This window comes from Pelophylax lessonae, assembly GCF_965119305.1.
Source record: "Pelophylax lessonae genome assembly, chromosome: 3".
NCBI lineage: Eukaryota > Metazoa > Chordata > Amphibia > Anura > Ranidae > Pelophylax > Pelophylax lessonae.
The window spans coordinates 196,004,066-196,025,869 of NC_138770.1; the positions used below are offsets into that span (position 1 = coordinate 196,004,066).

The 21,804-nt window shown below is 37.6% G+C and overlaps 1 protein-coding gene across 1 annotated transcript in view; it reads right to left on the reverse strand.

Annotated features, from left to right (window-relative positions):
- Nucleotides 1–19,979, reverse strand: part of SAG (S-antigen visual arrestin) — a gene marked incomplete at its 3' end in the record, with an annotated part of 40,451 nt that extends 20,472 nt beyond the window's left edge. Inside the window, exons 1-11 of the mRNA XM_082251697.1 lie at nucleotides 19,906–19,979; nucleotides 16,688–16,766; nucleotides 13,161–13,221; nucleotides 12,922–12,966; nucleotides 12,426–12,619; nucleotides 11,571–11,630; nucleotides 11,311–11,378; nucleotides 9,893–10,028; nucleotides 8,807–8,891; nucleotides 8,172–8,244; nucleotides 5,782–5,919 (exon numbers count right to left, since the gene is read on the reverse strand). Of these exons, the coding sequence (XP_082107823.1) occupies nucleotides 5,782–5,919; nucleotides 8,172–8,244; nucleotides 8,807–8,891; nucleotides 9,893–10,028; nucleotides 11,311–11,378; nucleotides 11,571–11,630; nucleotides 12,426–12,619; nucleotides 12,922–12,966; nucleotides 13,161–13,221; nucleotides 16,688–16,747 (920 nt within the window). The 5' untranslated portion in view covers nucleotides 16,748–16,766; nucleotides 19,906–19,979. The remainder of the gene's footprint in view (nucleotides 1–5,781; nucleotides 5,920–8,171; nucleotides 8,245–8,806; nucleotides 8,892–9,892; nucleotides 10,029–11,310; nucleotides 11,379–11,570; nucleotides 11,631–12,425; nucleotides 12,620–12,921; nucleotides 12,967–13,160; nucleotides 13,222–16,687; nucleotides 16,767–19,905) is intronic.
- Nucleotides 19,980–21,804: the final 1,825 nt, after the last annotated feature.

A 21,804-nucleotide genomic window follows, 5' to 3' on the forward strand; every position in this document is an offset into this window, starting at 1 on the left:
TTTAAATATTTTATTATATCTTTTTATGTGACAGCACTGAAGAAATGACACTTTTCTACTATGTAGTGAGTGTACAGCTTGTATAACAGTGTCAATTTGCTGTCCCCTCAAAATAACTCAACACAATGCCATTAATGTTTAAACCGCTGGTAACAAAAGTCCAAATTGGGCCCAATTAGCCATTTTCAACAGAATCAATTCAACATTTTTAACAGAATCTCCAACCCTGTGTCCAGGTTTTGTGCATGACCAGCAGGGCGTGTGCTTTAGGTGCACATAGGGATTATAATGGAGGTTTTGGAATACCTCAGAGCTCCCAGCTGGAGACTGCTCCACCCAACAGACAGGAGGTCTCTGCATGGGGAGTCAGGAGGACTCCAATCCTCTCCAGGAGTCAGAGGCTGCAGGTGGCGGCCAGATTGTATGTGTATCTGTAAGAGACAGTAAACGGCCTAAGGACTAAGGCCAGAGCGGAGAGTAAAGCGGTCTGCTGAGAAGCACTTATGGTCGGTGGACCAGCATAAATAGCCAGGTGGGCTACCATTTTCTGTTTGTGTATTTACCGGGAGAAGAAGTCCTGTTCCTAACTACCGTGAATCACTTAAAGACGCATCTACCACTAGAGCTAATGATCCCCCATATTACAATATATATATATATATATATATATATATACACACAACTAACACAAAAATTCAAGTAAAAATAAAAATTCTTTCCTATATTTAAACAATATTTTCCTATCTCTGAGTTCAGCTTTAACTAGAAAACAAATATTCAATCCTAGCAATTTAAGGAAGGGAAAAAAAATTGGTGCCAGTGTCCTACTGTCAGGAAGTTCCTACATTTGAATCTCTCACCATATAATCAAATGTTTATCTTAAAATTCCAATAAACTTTAAACATTCTTCGTTTTTTTTTTTTTTTTAACCACTTGCCGCCCGCCCACCGTCAAATGACCTCCAAAAAATGAAGGTGCATAAATCTTCCCCCAGGAGTTGGGGAAAGTCAAATCCCAGGTAAATTGCCAGCATCCCCTGGGAGTCCCAGGGAGATAATGATCTAACAAGGTCAGGCAAGGTCAGGCAGGAAAGATTTATGCACCTCCATTTTTTGGGGGGACTTTCCTGTCACCCTTATCTACAACATTTTTTGACTGAATGACCTTTGGGATGCTACAGACCCTCGTTGGGTGATTTTCAATAATCCAAACTGCTACATCATTTATATACATCTGTGCTTCTCCTGATAAAGCGAATTAAACATTTCACAAAACGCGTTGAGATTCATACAGCACAGATTGTGGCTTTTATATGATATTGTGCACAACATGATCCATACAATACAAACTGTTATCCATATATGAAGTTGCATATGCTATGAACTTGTATGTCATTATTTATCTATGTTTTTTATACTGATGAATTCACCATGTTGTTATTACTGATTTTAAATGTATATTATGATGTGCAATAAACTTGTATATTTTTAACATTTGGTATGTGTCTCTTTAAAAGTCCCGTTCGCTCCTAAATGTGGTTCTATTCAGCTATTACATGCCCTTGATATGCAACTGAAACGTGAGTGTATTACCTGCTTTTAATACAAATAAAACAGTTTTATATGGAGTTACGCTATGTCCCTGTCTGCATTTTCTCCCCTATTCTCATGATGTGGATATCGTATTTGAGTCTGTAAGGAGACATCCTGTGGCCAGTTTCGGTATTGCACATAAGCTCTTTTAGGTCTACTCATTCGCTTGAGTGACCAACTCCTTCTGGTAAGCAGCCAACTGATTATTTCTGGTGATTTGCACATCGGTGTCCTCCCTATCCTCACAAAGTGCCGTGTGGATCTAATAACTTCTGGGACCTTGTGGCTGATTTTCCTTAAACAATCTCTGAGTGTTACCACTATGGACTTTATTGGGATTTAAACATCCTCTTGTTTTTATACTCTTTTTCTTTTTTCTGCACGGATTGTTTTATTTTAAGTGATAAACTTCAAGTATTTTATTCTGTGCACACCTGATATACATTATTTTGATGATATCACAATTCCTAATGGTAAATTTTGGTGATCTCACATTCACTATGTTTTAGCGCAGCACATTTCTTGATTTTATTACTTTTAGGTTTTTCTATGATTCCTTTGTGCAGCAGCTCACTAAATAATTTTGTTTATTAATTATTTCAATTTGATTAGCGCAGAAATTCCACCATTTCACCAGTAGGGATGATCGAACGGTTCGGGTCCACCATCGGTTCGACCCAAACATTGGGTGTTCGAGGTTCGGCCGAATTTAGAACTTTTTGCCCAAAAAGTTCGGAATTCGGCAACCAGAACCGCCCAAAATGCAATGCTTCAGGAAATGGGCTTTAAAAGCCAGTGATTGGACCAGAACCATTAGCAAAAGCCAATTGAGGGGGCAGGAGAATGCTAGGAATGTGATTGGAGTGACTAGGGGGTCCCTAGACCAATCATTAGTGAATACGCCCCCCAGTATATAAGATCGCCCCCGCCATATTCCTAGCATTGTTATACTGGACATTGAAGAGAATGGAAGCAGTTCTGTTAATTTTACTTTAAAAGTGTCATTTAGCTATTTTTAGTGTGAGGAAAGGGATATCTAGTGTAGTTAGAGTGCTCCTTTACACTTAAGTTAGCTTCAAAAATTGAGTTTCTGTAGGGAAAGTGTTAAGTGTAAGGGGACCGTAGTGTAGTGTAGGGTTAACTGGCAGTGACTGCTATGGCAGGGTGACAAAACCCTTCCATAGCAGGGTGACTGCTATAGAGAAATGATCATTTCTCTGAATAGCTTCGTAACTGGAATATGGCTTTTCACCAGCCAAGCATTTTTTATGCTGCAGGGGCTGCCACTGCCAGTGCTTTTTTGAGGACATGTTTGATGTCAGACATGACATGTGAACATGTGTATAGGGGGTATATATAGACATATATGTCTGAATATATACCCCTAGACATATATAGGTGTGATAGTAGCAGAAATAAATGCTTGCGCTAATGAAATCATTTACAGGAATATATTTCTGCTACTATCACACCTATATATGTCTAGGGGTATATATTCAGACATATATGTGTATATATACCCCCTATACACATGTTCAGATGTTTTGCCTGCCTCAAAAGAACCCAAAAAAATGCCAAAAAAACGCTAGCATCAAAAAAAAAATGCCCAGGTGTGTTTTTGCTGGCATTTTTGGGGGGGTTTTGGAGGCAGGCAAAACATCTGAACTTGTGCACAGTACCACTATACACAAGTTCAGATGTTTTTCCTGACTGCAAAGATCCCAAAAAAATGCCTTCTATTAAACCGGCAAGGTGTTACAGGAGCGAAGCAAACCCCCTGTCAGAAAGTTTTCTAATACAAACGATCTTTTTTTTTATGGTTCTGGACATGCTACAGAGCTGAAACTTCACATGCACACCTTTTAGACCCCCCAGATACTAAATCCAAATCTCTCTTTTTTTTTTTTTTTTTTTAATTTTTTCAATAATTGGCTTTTTTATCAAAAATGACAATTTTTAAGAACTTTTTTTGTGTGATTATTAGTTAATGGGGCATGACCCAGAACCCTAGGCACTTTTTAGGGGCATTTATTGGGTTTTAGGGCTTCAAAATGTTTTTTTTTTGATTACCGAAGTTCGGGTCCCATTGATTTCAATGGGGTTCTGAAATCCGAACCGAACTTTTGGAAAATTCGGGTGTTCTGGTCGAACCGAACTTTTCAAAAGTTCGATCATCCTTATTCACCAGCCCTATGTAAGTTATGGGCCTGTGCACTGCTCTATGCACACTACAAATTCTATAGTTCCTAGTCTATAGTCCCTAGTCCATCTCAAGAGATGGACAAGAGAGAGTGGCTATGTTTCTACAATCAGTGGGACCATGGAGGATGAATGTAGCCAACCTCTAGCAGTTCGTAACAGCAGCAATAAAAAAAAAATATATACAGTTAGGTCCATAAATATTGGGACATCAACACAATTCTAATCTTTTTGGCTCTATACACCACCACAATGGATTTGAAATGAAACAAACAAGATGTGCTCTAACTGAAGACTTTTTGAGGGTATTTACATCCAAATCAGGTGAAAGGTGTAGGAATTACAACAGTTTGTATATGTGCCTCCCACCTTTTAAGGGACCAAAAGTAATGGGACAATTGGCTGCTCAGCTGTTCCCTGGCCAGGTGTGTGTCATTCCCTCATTATCCTATTTACAAGGAGCAGATAAAAGGTCCAGAGTTAATTTCAAGTGTAATATTTGCATTTGGAATCTGTTGCTGTCAACTCTCAATATGAGATCCAAAGAGCTGTCACTATCAGTGAAGCAAGCCATCATTAGGCTGAAAAAACAAAACAAACCCATCAGAGAGATAGCAAAAACATTAGGTGTGGCCAAATCAACTGTTTGGAACATCCTTAAAAAGAAAGAACGCACCGGTGAGCTCAGCAACACCAAAAGACCCGAAAGACCACAGAAAAAAACTGTGGAGGATGACCGAAGAATTCTTTCCCTGGTGAATAAAACACCCTTCACAACAGTTGGCCAGATCAAGAACACTCTCCAGGAGGTAGGTGTATGTGTGTCAAAGTCAACAATCAAAAGAAGACTTCACCAGAGTGAATACAGAGGATTCACCACAAGATGTAAACCATTGGTGAGCCTCAAAAACAGGAAGGCCAGATTAGAGTTTGCCAAACAACATCTAAAAAAGCCTTCACAGTTCTGGAACAACATCTTATGGACAGATGAGACCAAGATCAACTTGTACCAGAGTGATGGGAAGAGAAGAGTATGGAGAAGGAAAGGAACTGCTCATGATCCAAAGCATACCACCTCATCAGTGAAGCATGGTGGTGGTAGTGTCATGGCGTGGCCATGTATGGCTGCCAATGGAACTGGTTCTCTTGTATATATTGATGATGTTACTGCTGACAAAAGCAGCAGGATGAATTCTGAAGTGTTTCGGGCAATATTATCTGCTCATATTCAGCCAAATGCTTCAGAACTCATTGGACAATGACCCGAAGCATACTGCGAAAGCAACCATAGAGTTTTTTATGGGAAAGAAGTGGAATGTTATGCAATGGCCAAGTCAATTACCTGACCTGAATCCGATTTAGCATGCATTTCACTTGCTGAAGACAAAACTGAAGGGAATTGCCCCAAGAACAAGCAGGAACAGAAGACAGTTGCAGTAGAGGCCTGGCAGAGCATCACCAGGGATGAAACCCAGCGTCTGGTGATGTCTGTGCATTCCAGACTTCAGACTGTAATTGACTGCAAATGATTTACAACCAAGTATTAAAAAGTGAAAGTTTGATTTATGATTGTTAATCTGTCCCATTTCTTTTGGTCCCTTAAAAAGTGGGAGGCACATATACAAACTGTTGTATTTCCTACACCTTTCACCTGATTTGGATGTAAATACCCTCAAATTAAAGCTGAAAGTCTGCAGTTAAAGCACATCTTTTTTGTTTCATTTTAAATCCATTGTAGTGGTGTATAGAGCCAAAAAGATTAGAATTGTGTCGATGTCCCAATATTTATGGACCTGACTGTATAGGAATTTGGGGTAGGCTTAGAGCAAAGAAGGGTATTTTTTAAGATTTTTTTTAAACCAAAGTTTAGAGTCACTTTAAAAGTATATAAACAAGTTTAACATATTTTAAAATCTTGGCAAAATGAAAGAGGTCCCACAATAATAGATGTTTGATGTCTCTGAAATTCCTGCGTTAAAACTTACTTACAGAGTGCTAGATGCCAGATTGGTGTCCTCGTGTTTAAGTTTGCCATCAAGAGCAATTTCCCTCTTCTCTCGGTTATATGCCAGAAGAGGCAGAAGGGTGAAGGTGTGCTTATAAGTAGACTTTGGTGACACCTTTTCACTGGAGAAAGAAAGGACATAATATTAAATGAACAGATAGTTTACAAAAGTACTCAGTGTTTCATGCCCCACTGCTAGTCATCTATAAATCAAATCCCATAAAATTAATATTTTACATACTGTATCACTAAGAAAAAAAGAGATAAAAAAGTAGGAACCATTTCTGGTTTTACAATTAGAAAATGTTTTTTTCATTCTACTCAACTACCACTTGCGCTTTCAACTCATGACAATGTAACATACTATGTTAATATCACTAAATACTTAAAGAGGAACTAAACCCAAGAACAGAGATGGGCTCTGGCGTGTTCAGATTCCTAGTCCCAACCCACCTGCCCGATCCTGCCAGAAAGCCGACATGGCACGCCGCCAATCACAGGCAGTGAGACATTTCCCGGTCTTTGCAGCTGCAGACCGAGAAATGCCTCAATGCCTGTGATTAGCGGTGTGCAGTGGCGGCTTCCTGGCGGAATCAGGCAGGTGGGTTGGGACTATGATCCTGAACATGCCAGATCCCATCTCTACCCAAGAACAAAAAATGCAAATTCAAGATGGCAGCACCAGAAAAGGGAAGACTTAACTGTAGGGAAGACAACACTAGACTCATGGGCCAGTAAGTGCTTGTTTTCTAAAAGTCAGCAGCTACAGTATTTGTAGCTGCTGACTTTTAATTTTTTTTAAATTTAAATATTCTTTTAAATAAATTCTTTCAAATATTCAACTAAGGACAGATGCAAATTACGTTGTAGGTTATTCATTCATACTATAGAGAAAATATCCTTTCTTTGACTTCATCCAGTTTTCCTTTTAGTTCTTTTATGTACCATCTACAGTGTCAGTGAGGATGTGTAACACCAATTTGGAAACACTAAATACGCTAAAGTCGGATCAAGTCTGTGTACACAAAAATGGCTTATCATATACTGCATTCTTTTTTCCCCTGGCAGCAATCCAAAGTAACATATGTAATCTTGTTGAAAAAAGACACAAGTCTATCTAGTTCAACCAACATAGAAAGAAAAAAAAAAAACAAATAGAAAATGTCCATATATACAATCATATACCCACAGTTGATCCAGAGGAAGGCAAAAAAAAAAAAAAAAAAAAGCATAATCCAACTTCCTTCAGTGGGAAAAATAATTCCGTACTGATCCCCCAACAGGCAACCAGATATTCCCTGGATCTACTTTACCTATAAACCAAAGTTTTTCTTCAACCCATACACCTTTCTGAGTACATCAGCAGACTCATTTCTACCTACATTCCCCTAAATTAGGATATAGTCCCTCTTTATATCTTTCAAAAAGATACTTAAACATTTCAAAAAGATACTTAAGCATTTTTGCCCTAACTCACACCTTATGCCAACCTTAAAACGTGCTTCTAGGGAAAAGCATGCAATGTCAAGCTGCAGCTGCCAAAGCAGGCAGCATATTCGCATGCATAAGGAAGGGGATGTATTCCAGAGATAATACTATAATCCTACCACTTTATAAAACACTGGTCCGACCGCATCTGGAGTATTCTGTCCAGTTCTAGTCGCCAGTCCTCAGGAGGGATGTGTTGGAGCTGGAGAGAGTCCAGAGAAGGGCAACTAAACTAATTAGGGGATTGGAGGACCTTAATTATGAAGAACGTTTACATTCGCTTGATTTATTCTCCCTGGAGAAGAGATGCCTGAGAGGGGACATGATAGCGATTTACAAATACCTCAACAGTGATCTCAACATAGAAAAAAAACAATTCAGTCGCAAGGAATGCATGAGGACACGAGGCCATACAATGCGATTAGAGGAGTAGCGCTTTAGCCTCAGGCTACGCAGGGGGTTCTTTACAGTAAGGGCTACAAGACTGTGGAATTCTCTACCACAAATGGTGGTAACTGCGGGGAGTATGGCAACTTTTAAAAGACTCTTGGACGTACATCTCCAAGATCAAAACATTCAGGGGTATGTGAAATGACTACAGCCACCCACACCTACACAGGTTGAACTGGATGGACTATTGTCTTTATTCAACCTCAACTACTATATGTAACTATGTAATGTGAAGGTGTAAACAAGAGAATATGTAGTTTAATCATCTTGAATAGGAATGATGATTGGTCTCATTGTTGTATTAGTGCATATCACCAACTTTATTTTCTGGCCCGTGCTTTTCTTGGTAAAACTGTACAATTTCCTTTTTTATTAAAAATAGGGAATGCAAAAGACATCCAAGTTTACAAATTCTTCTCTCTGTAATTGTACTTACTTAGATTCATCCAAAGCCACAGTCTTGGTGTAGAAGTCACTAGAATACAGCACCACATTTGCAGTTTGCTCAACTGCAAGACAAAAAAAAGCATCTCTTAATTATAATGCATACAAATGCACTTTTCAGTTTTTTTTATTTCATCACCATTCATTACATAGTCACAGAATATTAAAGTGCAAAACATTTTAGCCAAGCAGGTAAGGAACCAAGGAGGTATAGAATTATAGTTTTGCACCATGTAAATAAACTCACACAGTAGTTTTAAAAATACATTCTATACAGTAATCAGTACATTTTTTATAAGCAATATCCTTTCTAATTATCTACATTTCTAAAACCCTTTATAATCAAAGCAATGTGCAAAATTAAATTTTGACAAAAACATGTATTTTTGATTTTCCACAATGCAACTGGGCTTTGTGATAAAATGTACTTCATAAAAGAACTCTATGCAGGGTGCATTCTCCATGACATCTGGAATGGATGCCCCTCAACCACTCTGACAGCATTCTGTAAAATCTTCCGTCAAATGTAGTAACATCTTTCCAAGGTAAAAAGGTGAAAGGACCTCAAGTATTTGTCTATTTTAATCCCTTATATTAACAAAAATGTTTTTATTTCACACAACTTACCTGAAGTAGATATTTTCTTGACTGTTTTCTCTGAATTGTTGGTCACAGTTACAGCCACAGTAATTGTCTCTCCATGATAAAACACCTGCAAACAATTTAAAATAGAGAAATGGTGAGAGGGTAGGACCATGCATTTAGGTGTTACTGGAAAGGGTATATTATGATATGTTCTCACACTAAACCTGTGATGCTATCATCTCTTTTTCATAATGGGAACCTCCTTATATGTTCTTGTGTGGTCATGTGTGTGGGGAGGTTTATGATGACATGTACATTGGAAACTGTTTCAAACACAGAAATGGGCCTCTGTTTCTCTAGAACACAGTACAATCTCTAGAACACAGTACAATAAAAGCACATCTAGACCCCTTGAGGACTTTAAGAGCCTGACACGACTGCTCACCCAGCACTCAGAGTGTTATGTATATGTATTGGGTAGTATATTAGCAAATCTTTCAGGGAAAAACATTGAAAAAGCAAATTAATGACTAGCTGGAAATCACTTTTCTACCTTATTGATATGCTTTAAAGCATAAACCTTCCCTTAAAGCAGATTTTCACCCTCATTGTCCAATTTTTTTTTTTTTTTATTGGGACCAATCTAAACTTTATTTGGGTGTTAACTAATTAAGATACTCACATGCTCAGTGAATGCATTGTTATCCTGCTGAATCCTATCAGAACTCTGCCCCTGCTCCGTCCCGCACCGCCATTCTCTTGGGTGACCTCTTAAAGAAGCCCGCCAGCTTTTCCAGGTTTAGCTGCCAGATCTCACGATGACATGCCGCTAGGTCTGCCCTCTCCTCCTTTTTCAATGAAGGACTAAGCCTCCTGGGATATGTAATGTACATATTCCAGGAGGCACAGCGGGCATTAAGCATGTCATTTGTCTAGGCGAGTGACGTGCATGGGGGAGCGGGTCTGAAGATTTTATTTAAAAAAAAAGTTCACTAAGTGTACAGAGGAGGGGAGAAGGGCTGGAGAGAAGGCAACTCTTATATGAGGGTGAAGATCCACTTTGAACTTTGTAAAAAGAACTAAACTATGTTTGGATTAGATTCAGCTCTTTATATTTTTCACACTTACCTCCTTACTCAGGGAAGCGGTCAGATGCAGAGGTTTGTCTGACATGAAGAACTGCCAGGAGGTTTCTGCACGGGGTGTAGGCCCAGGTTGATCAGGGGCATATTGGATTTTGCGTATCAATAGTCGCACAGAGTTCCTGAAACAAAACAAAGTTCAAATGAATTAGTTGCTGTAAGGAAAGTTCAATAAATGTCAATAGTGGACATTGGGCACAATAATACATGCAACCACCAGTCCATGGTTTACTGGAATTTGGAATGAGGTTTCCCACTTGGTCATAGATAAAATTTATTCATAAATGTAATCATAATTTTTTTTTTTTTTTTTAACAATGTCTTTTAATCCAGAACTGTTTTATACCATGTAAAATATTACTACACATATAACATTGACATTTGCACCTTTTGACAGATTAGGCTTCAAAAAAGGTTATCAGATGGACTTTTATTATAAAGTTTGAGATCTAGTGATTTATAGATTGCAGTGTGTTATGTAGTTTTTGGAATAAAGTATTTCTTCATTATAAAGGTGTCTGTCTTTACTGGGACAAAGAAGAGACATCAGAGAATACAGCCTCCACCAAAATGAGATCCCTGGCTCAAGAGACACAAGAATAATGGTCTCTTTTTTCATTGCTATCACTGTGGAATCATAATAAACTGTTCTTGTGCTCTAATTTTGGTTAAAGTGTTTGCAATTTATGTTCATAGTAATTATGTTTATGAAATGTAACAAGGGCCCTTGGTCACATTTTTCACAAAGCCTTACTAGTGTATGTAGCTGTATGTTGATCATTTTAGAGATGAGGTTTTAGTGAAATGGATTTTGCAGTGAAATTAGCCATAATTTTTGCCATGCAAACTGCTTAGGCTAAATTTGCTTGGAACAAAACACTTGGCTTTGTTGTATACCAATAAATATAATCATCATGGCAGTGCTGACATGGCAATCACATAACTTTGTTTATAAACAAAGGTTGGCATCAGGGTGACTGCTAAGTTTACCCCTCTATATATTTTATGTCATGTTTCCAGCTAAAAGAGGGGATTTTTTTATCACAAGACCAGGTCCAGGACAGTTTAAATTAATTTCTCGAACCATCATGAGCAAGCCTATTTCACCAAACCCCACCTCTAATTTCCCCTTCTCCACAGACTCTAATGCATTTCACCAAAATGACCAAACTTTTGTGAAAGTGTCCTTACTTACGTAATTTTGACAATCGCTAGTCTTTTATACATAGTACAGAAATGTTTCTGGAAAATATTTCAAAACAACTAAAAAAAATGTGTACTGTTTTAACTGATATACTTCATCTATAATATGCTAGCCAATTTTATACAACAGGTAACAAACAAATCTTTGAACAAATTAATATACGGAACAATTCATAAATACTAAATAGCTAGTTAACTTACTTTTTGTGAACTCTGTCCTCTAAGTTGCTTGCTGAAAATGCTTTGATCTCAAAGTCCACACCACATGCCTTAAAATAAACACATGAAGGAAGATCCAGCACTCGTCTGTGCAAATTTGCATTAAAAGCTCATACTTTTTTATATGCTATATCAATTTCTTTTATTTTTTCATCAACGATTTCCATTTGAACCAACTATTATTATCGATTTTTTACTACTAAGAGATTTTTTACTACCCTGATTGTATTTTTGTTACTTACCTTGTTCACGTCTGACAGAGCTGGCTGAAGAGATACTGAGCATGGTAGGTAATCAGGAAACTGTAAGAAAGACAGCAAATGAGAATATATTGCTTTAATGTATTTTTAGAATAATGGAGAATTTTTGAAGCCTTAAGGCCCATACACACGATCAGAAAACTGGATGAAAACAGAAATTCTACTTGAGAATCAATCGTACAGTAATCTGATTGTTAGTACACAGCGTTTGAGAGCTGATCAGTACAGGTCGTGCAAAATTATCCAATGGGAGAAGCATTCAAATATTTCTAGTACGATACCAGATCGTACAATTTGCGTTTAATCAGTACAGTTTTTGCCGGAAAATATAATCCAAATACAATACAATACATCTAGTCCGAATTTCTATTCTGTAGTAAGAGAATTTTTGTAACTTTAGCAACCTCTTAATTTTCAATATGGAGGCTAGCATGCAAAAAGTCTCATCATGTGTACCAGGCTTTAACCTTTGTACAGTATAAAGTGCCTTCAGGGCTGTTTTATTTCCATTGGCCAAACTAAAAACTTTGATTTACAAACTTTTTGATTGACTTATTTTAGGGAGGCTCTCTGCTATTGAAACCTCACATAAAGCTTTGTAATGCACAGTTTTGTTTACAGTGGGGGGCATGAAGCCCCTGGAAAATATGAAAGCATGAGAAGAAAGGAATATAAAATATACCTATAGGATGGACAGAATTAAGTTCTTTAACCTGCTCTTGAACTATATGTCCATCTAAAACAAAAATTGCTCTGCAAGTGGTAGATTAGGAAGGTAGTACACATTGTTGCTGTTTGTTAAAAAAGAAAAAAAAAAAAAGAGAAATATTATATTACCGTCATCACAAAAGGATATGCATTATTCCCCAGCTTCTTCATTAGCCGCTCTTGGACCTTTGTGAGGCATTTTACATCTTCTACAGGGGGATACACCTGTATACGTGCGAAGAAAAGGTCCTTGCGGAATGTCAAGCCAATTACATCAATATCCTCATTACCATAGCGGAATGCACAAGTTAGGGTGACATACACTGTGAAGAGCATATAGAAAAGATACAGATGATACAGAAAATAGATAATGGTGGACTTGAGGCACAGGGAATACGTTTATCATTGAATATTTTGTATACCCCATGCCTGCTATTTATACAATATTTTTACAAATCTTATAAAAATATTCTCTCTGCATTGGGAATCTTGTAGGGAACATTAATCTACAGATTGCAGATGTAAAGGAGTTCGATTTTAAGAATAGGCATGCTTTAAGAAGATAACATAGAAAAGAATAATGCAATGTATTAGACTAACCCATCTTAATCCCCTGGCTAGTTACCTTTTTTTCCCTTAAGAAGATCAGGATCCACGAAAACAACACCATCTGCAGTACAAAAAATAATGATAAGGATTTAAAAAAATACAAGAGAGCAAAGAAAAATAAAAATTGTGGAAATTAACAAAATCTAACAATTTCCTTTTAACAATAGTATTTAAGTTATAAATGATTTATTTCCAAGTTTTAATCAACAACAATGCACTGCATAAAGGAGCTATTCGAATTTCTTGTGAACTTACCTACTGGATCCACAGACTCTATGTGATCGACATAATCCCTTTTACCGAGATATACACTCACCTGTATGAGAAAAAAATATATTGTTGTTGCTCCTTAACCCCCTTGTAAAAACAAATTAGGAATTTAGCCATTGTATTAAATCATTGCCAATGTTTTTATATACTTGAATTACTTTTGTCAATCATTTTTTTTGTTTAGCCTTACCATTAAAAATGTAATTACTCATTTAATTTAAAAATAAAGATCAAAAAAATTAGTCTTTAAAGACATTGTCATAGCCAGTAACTGGAAGAATCATATTTTCACTTAGCCAAGTGCACCTGTGTTCAATTGAACTTCCAGAAAGAGATATGTACAAAAACAAAAATAGAAGATGCCTTTGTTCATGACTGGAGAATTGATTACAGCTTTACCAACCTGATTAAAACATGTACTCGTTTATTAAGAAGCTCAAACTTTTTTTTTTTAATTTAGATCCCAGATAACAAGCAGTTGTGCTGCAGGTTTGAAAATGATTTGCTAAGCTATTGCTAGACTTGCCAGGCTTTGCAAGTTTTTTGCACAATTGCAGCAAGTCCACATTGCATGATTTCAGATCAACTGCCTTTGCAAAAATCCTGCAAGTTCTGGTTCAGTTATGTTGTGCAATAGTCATCCTACCACAGGGGTCACTGTGGCTGAATTTGCATGCTGTAGACTTGCAGAGTTCTTGCTGTAGACTCACCACTGCAACTTTGCTCTTGCTAGAAACCTGCCATGCAAATTTGCTACAAATTTAGAAAGTGTCAACTAGAACTTGTGCCTAAAGTGCTCTGCAAGTCTACAGCTTGCCAGTGAAAATGTGCAGCAAGTTAACAGACTTACAATTCAACACTGCCACAAATTTGTGGCAAGTTATCCTTGCAATCTTGGATAGAGTGTTAAAGTTTCAAACCCCTGTTTTATTTTTCTTTGCTGTCTGTGCCCCAACTGAGAGAACATTGGGGACACAGACAACTTAAAGCAACCCGATCACCATAGAGTCACTTTAAAATATAGGTCACCTGTAAAAGAAGATTTTAATTACTTACTGTACACCAGTAGCTTGTGTATTAAAAAGCCTCAATATCTCTGTTTCCCAGCAGCTGTAAATATTCCACCGTCAGATGAGATAAATACTTTTTCCTTTCATAAGGTACAGTTATTCACACTTCTGGCTGGAAGTGACGTTCAAGCCAGCATAAAAAAATCACAGCAATCAAAAGGGATGCAGGTATTCTGCACAACCATAAACATAGAATATTTGTGGTGTCTGGGAAGCAGAAAAGGGGAGACTTCAATGCACAAGCTGCTAGAAAAGTAAGTGTATACAGTAAATGCTTCTTTTACAGGTGATTTTTTTCACTTCAGATCCTCTCACTTTTTAATGTATATTTGGAAAGAAGGGTAAAGCTGGCCATAGATGGATTCGAAAATTCGTCCAGTCCCTGCTGAAATTGCCAAATATTGATTAATTTATGGCAGAAAAAAATCACAACAATCAAAAGGGATGCAGGTATTCTGCACAACCATATGCAAAGAATACTTGTGGTGTCTGTGAAGCAGAGAAGGGGAGACTTCAATGCACAAGCTGCTAGAAAAGTAAGTATACAGTAATCCCCCGCTCCATCGGGGTTCAGTTTTTGCGGTCCCGGTAATTTGCGTTTTTTGTAATGTTATTTTACTATATAAATCATTAAAAATGAAATATTTTTGTGTTTTCCATAGCTCTTGCTATGTCTCTTAGTATCTTTTATGTGTTTAAATGAGTTTCTATTGTTTTAAAAGTGTGTTTAAAGACCTTAAAATGCTTTTACACGTACAGTGACAGTAAAAAAAACATGCCTACAATGCATTTTATTAGGGTTTTTCTATTTCGCGGAATTTCACTTTTCGTGGCTGGGTCCGGAACGTATACAATAAATGCTTCTTTTACAGGTGATTTTTTATGGTAAAACTGAACCTGTTGGAAAGGAACCAAAAAAATTCCACAAACAAAAATCCTTTTTCCTTTATTTTATGCTGGTGATCCTGCCAATAACACACTTTCTATCCTCTATTGACAACGCTTACTTACTGCATTGCATCCATAGAGGGAAGGTAGGTTCCCCTAATTTGGACTATAAATATGATAGATACAAAAAAGATAGTTTGGGAAGCTTATAAAAGAGAGATTTTAATTAACAGTACAAAAGTAGTTATCAGGACACAAATTTCTATGTGGAATGAAGAGAATTTTTTGTATTTGCAGAAAATTTTCTTAAGGCCCGTACACACGTACCGATCGTCGGCATACAAACGTCGGTGGACGAAGGATCTGCCGATTGTACGCGTGTTAGTATGGTGCCTCCGACAGATGTCTGCGCACAATCCGCGGACAAAAGTCTTTCGTGCAAACATGAAAATATTTGTATGCCGACACCAGAACGGACGATTGTTCGCCTGTCAGTACAGAATTCGGCCGACAGACCGCAGATTTGCAAGACTGGGCATGCTCAGAAAATAGAAAACACAGGGAAAGTTAACCATTACATGACATCACTTCTGCAGTCGGCGGACAAAATTCTTGTGCTGTCCTTGTGCTGTCTTTGCACTTTTCAGCAGACACCGACATCCCGGGGAGAAAAGAGGAACATTTGTAAGCCGACCATCGGTACGTGTGTACGGGGCTTTAGCCTTAAAACGTTTTCTTTTATATTTTGTAGAGATTAAGGCTGGCCATACACTATACAATTTTCTTATTCAATTTCCTTTAGATTTACCTTAAACTATGTAGTGCAAGGGCCTGCCTGACTGCATACAAAGTGAAAGTGTTTAGGTTTGACCCTATATTACATGGTTTTGGTAAATCTAAAGGAAAGTTGAACAAGAAAATTGTATAGTTTATGGCCAGCCTTACCCTCTCTATTTGTCCTGATGATAACGGTCACTGGGGCTGAAACATAGGTAAAAACCAAAGTGTTGAGCTGTCACTGGAAAAGGAATAAAGAGAAAATCTTTCAATGGCTACCTTTGTTGCAGTGACAGCTGTAGGGAGAGGATTTCTTTCGCTTCGGATTCTCTCACTTTTTGATGTATATTTGTAAAGAAGGGTAAAGCTGGCCATAGATGGATTCGAGAATCTTCCGGTCCCTGCTGAATCGGCTAAATTTCGATCCATATTTTGCCGTTCCCCATTAGTTGATTTAATAAATGACTTTTCACAAACTGGCTTGTTAGAACATTTGTGTTCAATCAGCACTGCAGCTAATTGGCTGTTCAGTGTACTCTGACAGGGTCCTCGCTGTCAGAATACAAAAGCGCAACGGCAAGTGTTTTCCCATCTACCTTGAATGTGTTGATAAGGGAAATTGCTTAGTTTCAACTGAATGTATTGCCAGTTTAAGTCTAATAAATGGGACACAGATGGCAAAAAAAAAAAAAATGGTGTATTTTAAACCTCGTCTAGTCTATCAGTTTAATCAACTGTAAACAGTTATAGAAAAAAAATATATTTAGGAATGCTTACCGCCTTATCGCGGGAGGTTTTCTTGTAGATAACAGAACGGGACTTCCTGTCTCCACTCATGGTATCTGCTCTCAGGGATCTGTTGGCAAAGAAAAAGTTATTTATTTTAGTTTGTGTAATGGCCAAAGTACATAGCCACTTGTATGGATTTCAATTTTTGCATCTCCCAAAACTTCATTAATGTCTTAAAAGAAAAAAGTGTATTTTTACTGAGTACATATTTTAAAGTATTATATGTTTAATTTAAAGCAATTGTTAATGTTACAGTTCTCATTTTGTATTTGATATACAGATTTGTAGACTTATTTTAGTTGTCACCTGTAATTCTTTACGACTTAGCTTCATTGATTGACCGCTGCTAAACCACTTAGGCCGGTTTGAATCTCGGCCGGTTCAGCAGGTTCGAACCGTTAATGGGCAGGCTGAAAGTACCAAGTTGATCAATCGATCAACTTACCAGCCTGCTGGATTCTCTTGTGATTATTGCTAGCAGCTGCTATAGCCACTAGCAATAATCACTGCCTTCTCCCAGCAGAGATGGCTTCCCCCATCAGGAGAAGAAAATTGCTGATTCGCCTGTCAGCACTGCTTGTGCTAATGGGGGAATTGTGAACATTTCTTTCCTGCAACCTGTGGTTGTTGGAAAGAAATTTGTACTATGTATGGCCTGCCCCTAAGCCTTGTACACAGCACTAGCTGGGCTGACTGAAAAAAAACTGACAGCTCAGGTCAGAGCCGCAATAATAACAATCTGATGTTAGTACAGCAATCTCCCCTGCTGTGCTATTGTGTTCTGACAGGGGGATGGCCCACCCACCAGAACACTCCAGTTAGCGCACTCAGCCATTGGTTGATAGCGCTGGTCAGGAGCTGGTTGGCAGACCTTTTCGGTCATGACTCTTCGGACCGACTGCCGTACACACGAGCCGAACGTCAGCCAGTTTCTATTAAACCGGCCGATACCGACTGACATTCAGCCCATGTGTATTAGGCTTTAGAGGTGTATATATAAAAAAAAATTTTTAAAACTTGCCATTTAGTGATGAGCAAATTCATGAACCGCAAACATGTTTGATTAATTTGAATACATGCATTCAGATTTTTCCAGTCTTTTAAACATCAAATAACGAATTAATCACAAAAGCCTAAATTTGTTTGCATATAGATCAGCCAGTTTTACATGCAAATATCCAGGTGAATCACACATTAGTCATTCTGTAATCATCCTGATTCCATTATCAGTTCTTGTATCATGAGAGTCAGTTCTTGTATCATGAGAGAACAACAGTAAAATACAAAAGTTTCAGATGTAGAAGATTTTTCCATAGTACAAAGCCCCTTCCGGACAGGAGCTACATTTAAAAAAATGTTTCATAATGCATTAACAACAGATAAAATATAGTGACTATTTATTAGAAAAAATCATATAACACATACAAAGGAGCAGAAACATAAGCATTTGTTGTTTTATTACATTTTCATGTTTATTAGCATTTACTCCTCATCTTCTTTCATCTACTCAGGTAATGAAGATGATCCTATTAATGGGCTAAAAATGTGAGCACAATTGAGTAGTGTACCTAGAAGGTGTTAAGAAGATTAAAAGCTCAGGGGACACCAGATTTAAAAAAAAAATGCACTAAACATATTGCATTAGAAAAGATGATAATGACACTGCTAATTGCGACAACCGTATAATGAGTACATTTAAAGCACTGCTGTAAAATACTAGTCACTGTTTTCTCTCATTTTGAAAAGTTTCCCAGCTCAAAAGATTTCTTGACATATGAGATGTATTTATAAAAAAAAAAAAAAAAAAACATTTGCTGAGCTGTTAATCCATTGAAACTGCTTGTAAATTCATTCACTGTGGATGGGGAAAACAAATGTTTTTAGTCTATATTCTCTAAAGATCGAATGTGTAAATGTGGAAAATGCCATTAGATGGTGCTGAGTATCACTGGAAATTAGTTCATCTGCTCCACCTAGTTGGGCATGATGCAGTTTTTTTGCCATTCACATATTTGATATGCAGAAAATATAACCTGAGGACATTCAGTTTTGCCTCATTTGCAGAAAACAAATTTCCTTTTTTTTTTTTATAAATACACCCCATGGTTTTCCTTGAATATAAGATTAAAGTTCTTTTGCTTTGAAAAAAAATGCTTCTTTTTTAGGTTTTCAAGAAGCAATGCTCAAATATTCCTTATGGTAAGTCTTAAAAAAATCCCATCAAAAACAGAAATTTAAAATTGAGGATACAGTTAACTATGATGCGGGAATCATATTTTTTACATGAAAGGTACAGTAATTTCAGGACACTGAATTTCTGGCAAAATCAACAGGTATTTTTTGTAGAATATTTGGAAAAATAAAATGTCAGCCTTTAAAGGCAAAGCTAGGACATCATATTTTCTGCACTTGATGAAAATGAAAACTGAAAATGAATGCAGCCATTACATCTACGGACTGGTAAGCTGCAATATATTACATTTTTGCTTTTGGGTTTAGATATACATTAACAATGGTGATATAACAAAAAGTTTTAATAATAGATAATTATTACAGAAACACTTGTATAGTAATGCAGAACAATTTGCATTTTAAAGGATAAATTGCAATAAAAGCTAGGTTTACTCTGTTTATGCAATGTTAATGGCAGTTTTTTGTGTAGCATTTAGGGCACCCATAGACTTGTGAGCTGTAGCAAAGTGAGCTCATGTGCACTTCATCCAGATGTGTGCAGAGGAATTTTAAAAAGTAGGATTTTCTTCACCACATCATTGGATGTTTGAAGCATATAGTTTTTTTTTTTTTTTTTTTTGCGTTGTTTCACTTTTTCATGTTATCCCTTTGTCTTGTTTTCTTCTTTAGTTGCTATTATTCAAAGCATACTATTGAGGATGCAATGGTTCTTAACTCTTCAAAATATTATAATGGCATTTTGTGGCAAAAGGGAATTGGAATGTTTGAGGAAATTTAGGTTTTGTTTAAAATGAAATTTCAATGATAAAATTAATTTCGCTAGCAGTAGAGCACTTGTTTTTCAGTTAAAGAACAATCACACATTTAACATGCAAGCATAATTAGAATTACATTATAGCCAAATATCTAGAATAAAAACAAATACTATTATACTACAACAGTAAATACGATAGTTAAGGTAGAAAACAATAAAATCGCTAATATATCCCAACAAATCATTTCATATGTCTTACTATGCACAGAAGAAAGTGAGGGATCTTCAGATTCCAGGATTAAACAATGATAGATTCTGTCTACCTAGTACCAGCAGCCCAATATGTAGCAGCAGCGGGAGGGTGGGGAGAAGAAAACATCCAATTAATCCTCAACTGAGGGTGTGAAGGAAGTGGGATTAGGAGATGAGCCAGAAGTATCTGTGTCAGCACCAATGAGCATTAAGAAGAAGTTGTAGGACATAGCATGGGCATAGTTATTATGGTCATTATGTGTACCTGCTGCTCTCATTAAGGCTGGGCAAGGAGGTCATGCTACAAGGCTGGAGTCCAAAACAACTTGACATGGCTATATACTGTATATGAGAAGGCAACCAACTGCCCATATATTGCATCGTACGGTAAATAAAACCTTTAATGAGTTATACCTATGCATCCAAATATCATTTGTTATATTTTTCTCAATATTATGACTGTCACTTTGTATGGAATAGGCTTACCAGACTGAAATATTAATTTGCAATTTTTTTAAATTAGAAAGATATTTTTTCATTGGTTTTATTGATGTTTACAGAAAATAAAAACATTTCACATTAAAAGGAGAAAAATAAACAATTTTACATAAGTATGAGAAAAGTTTGTAATTGGATCATTTACAATGAATGGAACAAGGAAAGAAGAAAACAATGAGGTGAGATATAAGATAAACATTAGGATAAAGATACTTTTATGATAGTTGAATAAATGCATGTGTAGCACCCTCCTAGGTAGGTGCTAGTATAGTTTTTGGCTCTGTCTGCCTATCAGATGAGCAGCAGGCAAATCTATATTGCTTTCTGCCTACTAGAAAACAGGATCTGTAAGTTAGATCTGCTCATGGTGCTCAGTGTGTGATTCATCTGGTCTAGGGAGTGTTCCACACTGGTCCAATAGGAAGGCATATTGGACAGTGGAGGAAATCTGACCAATGGGTACACAGGCTTTGATACAGCCCCATGGATTGGCACAGACTGATTGTCTCAGTGCATTGTGGAATGTGGTATAAAAGCCAGGAGCATATGTGCTGTGGGGTCTTTGGCTGGAGAGCAGAGACCCGGAGGGAGGGTAGTGGCTGCCTCCTCCTCTGTAGCAGTGGTACACGGTCACAGACGGTCGGCCTGGGGACCAGGAAGGAAGGAGCTGAACCCAGAGGTCCATAAGAGCTGACTGGAGGGGTAGAGACACTGGCGACCCTCAAAAAAAGGGTATCGTGAGTACAGGGGATCGTGTCTAGGGGCCTGACCTGAGGGGCCATCCCGTTGTAGGATAGTCAGAGGATGGGTGTCAGCAGGTGGAGTGAAAGGGGGTACTAGGAGTATATTCCGAAGATAATTCATCCTAACAAGTCATCTACATAGAGACTTAATACTAAATTCCTCCAAGTGGCAAGATGAATCAGCAGCCTGGCTGCATCTTCAGACAGGAGTCCTCATCTACAGTATTGTGAATAGTTGGAGTATCCCACTCTTCCCTTCTCCCATCCCTAATTTAAATAAAACCACAAAAACCACTACATCCCTTAGAGCAGTGATGGCAAACCTTGGCACCCCAGATGTTTTGGAACTACATTTCGTATTATGCTCAACTACACTGCAGAGTGCATGAGCATCATGGGAAATGTAGTTCCAAAACATCTGGGGTGCCAAGGTTCGCCATCACTGCCTAGACTGTTCATTGACTGAGCCAGAGAGTAAAGAGTTAAATTGTGCACGCTGCAGTTGCTATTGGTAACCCAGGGGGATCCAAAGGTGAATAATCCAGCAGTCCTCAAGGGGGCAGTGCTACACATAGTTAAGTCAAGGATTTTAGACATTCCTTAACCAGTTCTGGACCGGAAGGATTTGCCCCCTTAATGACCAGGCCATTTTTTGGGTGGTCGGC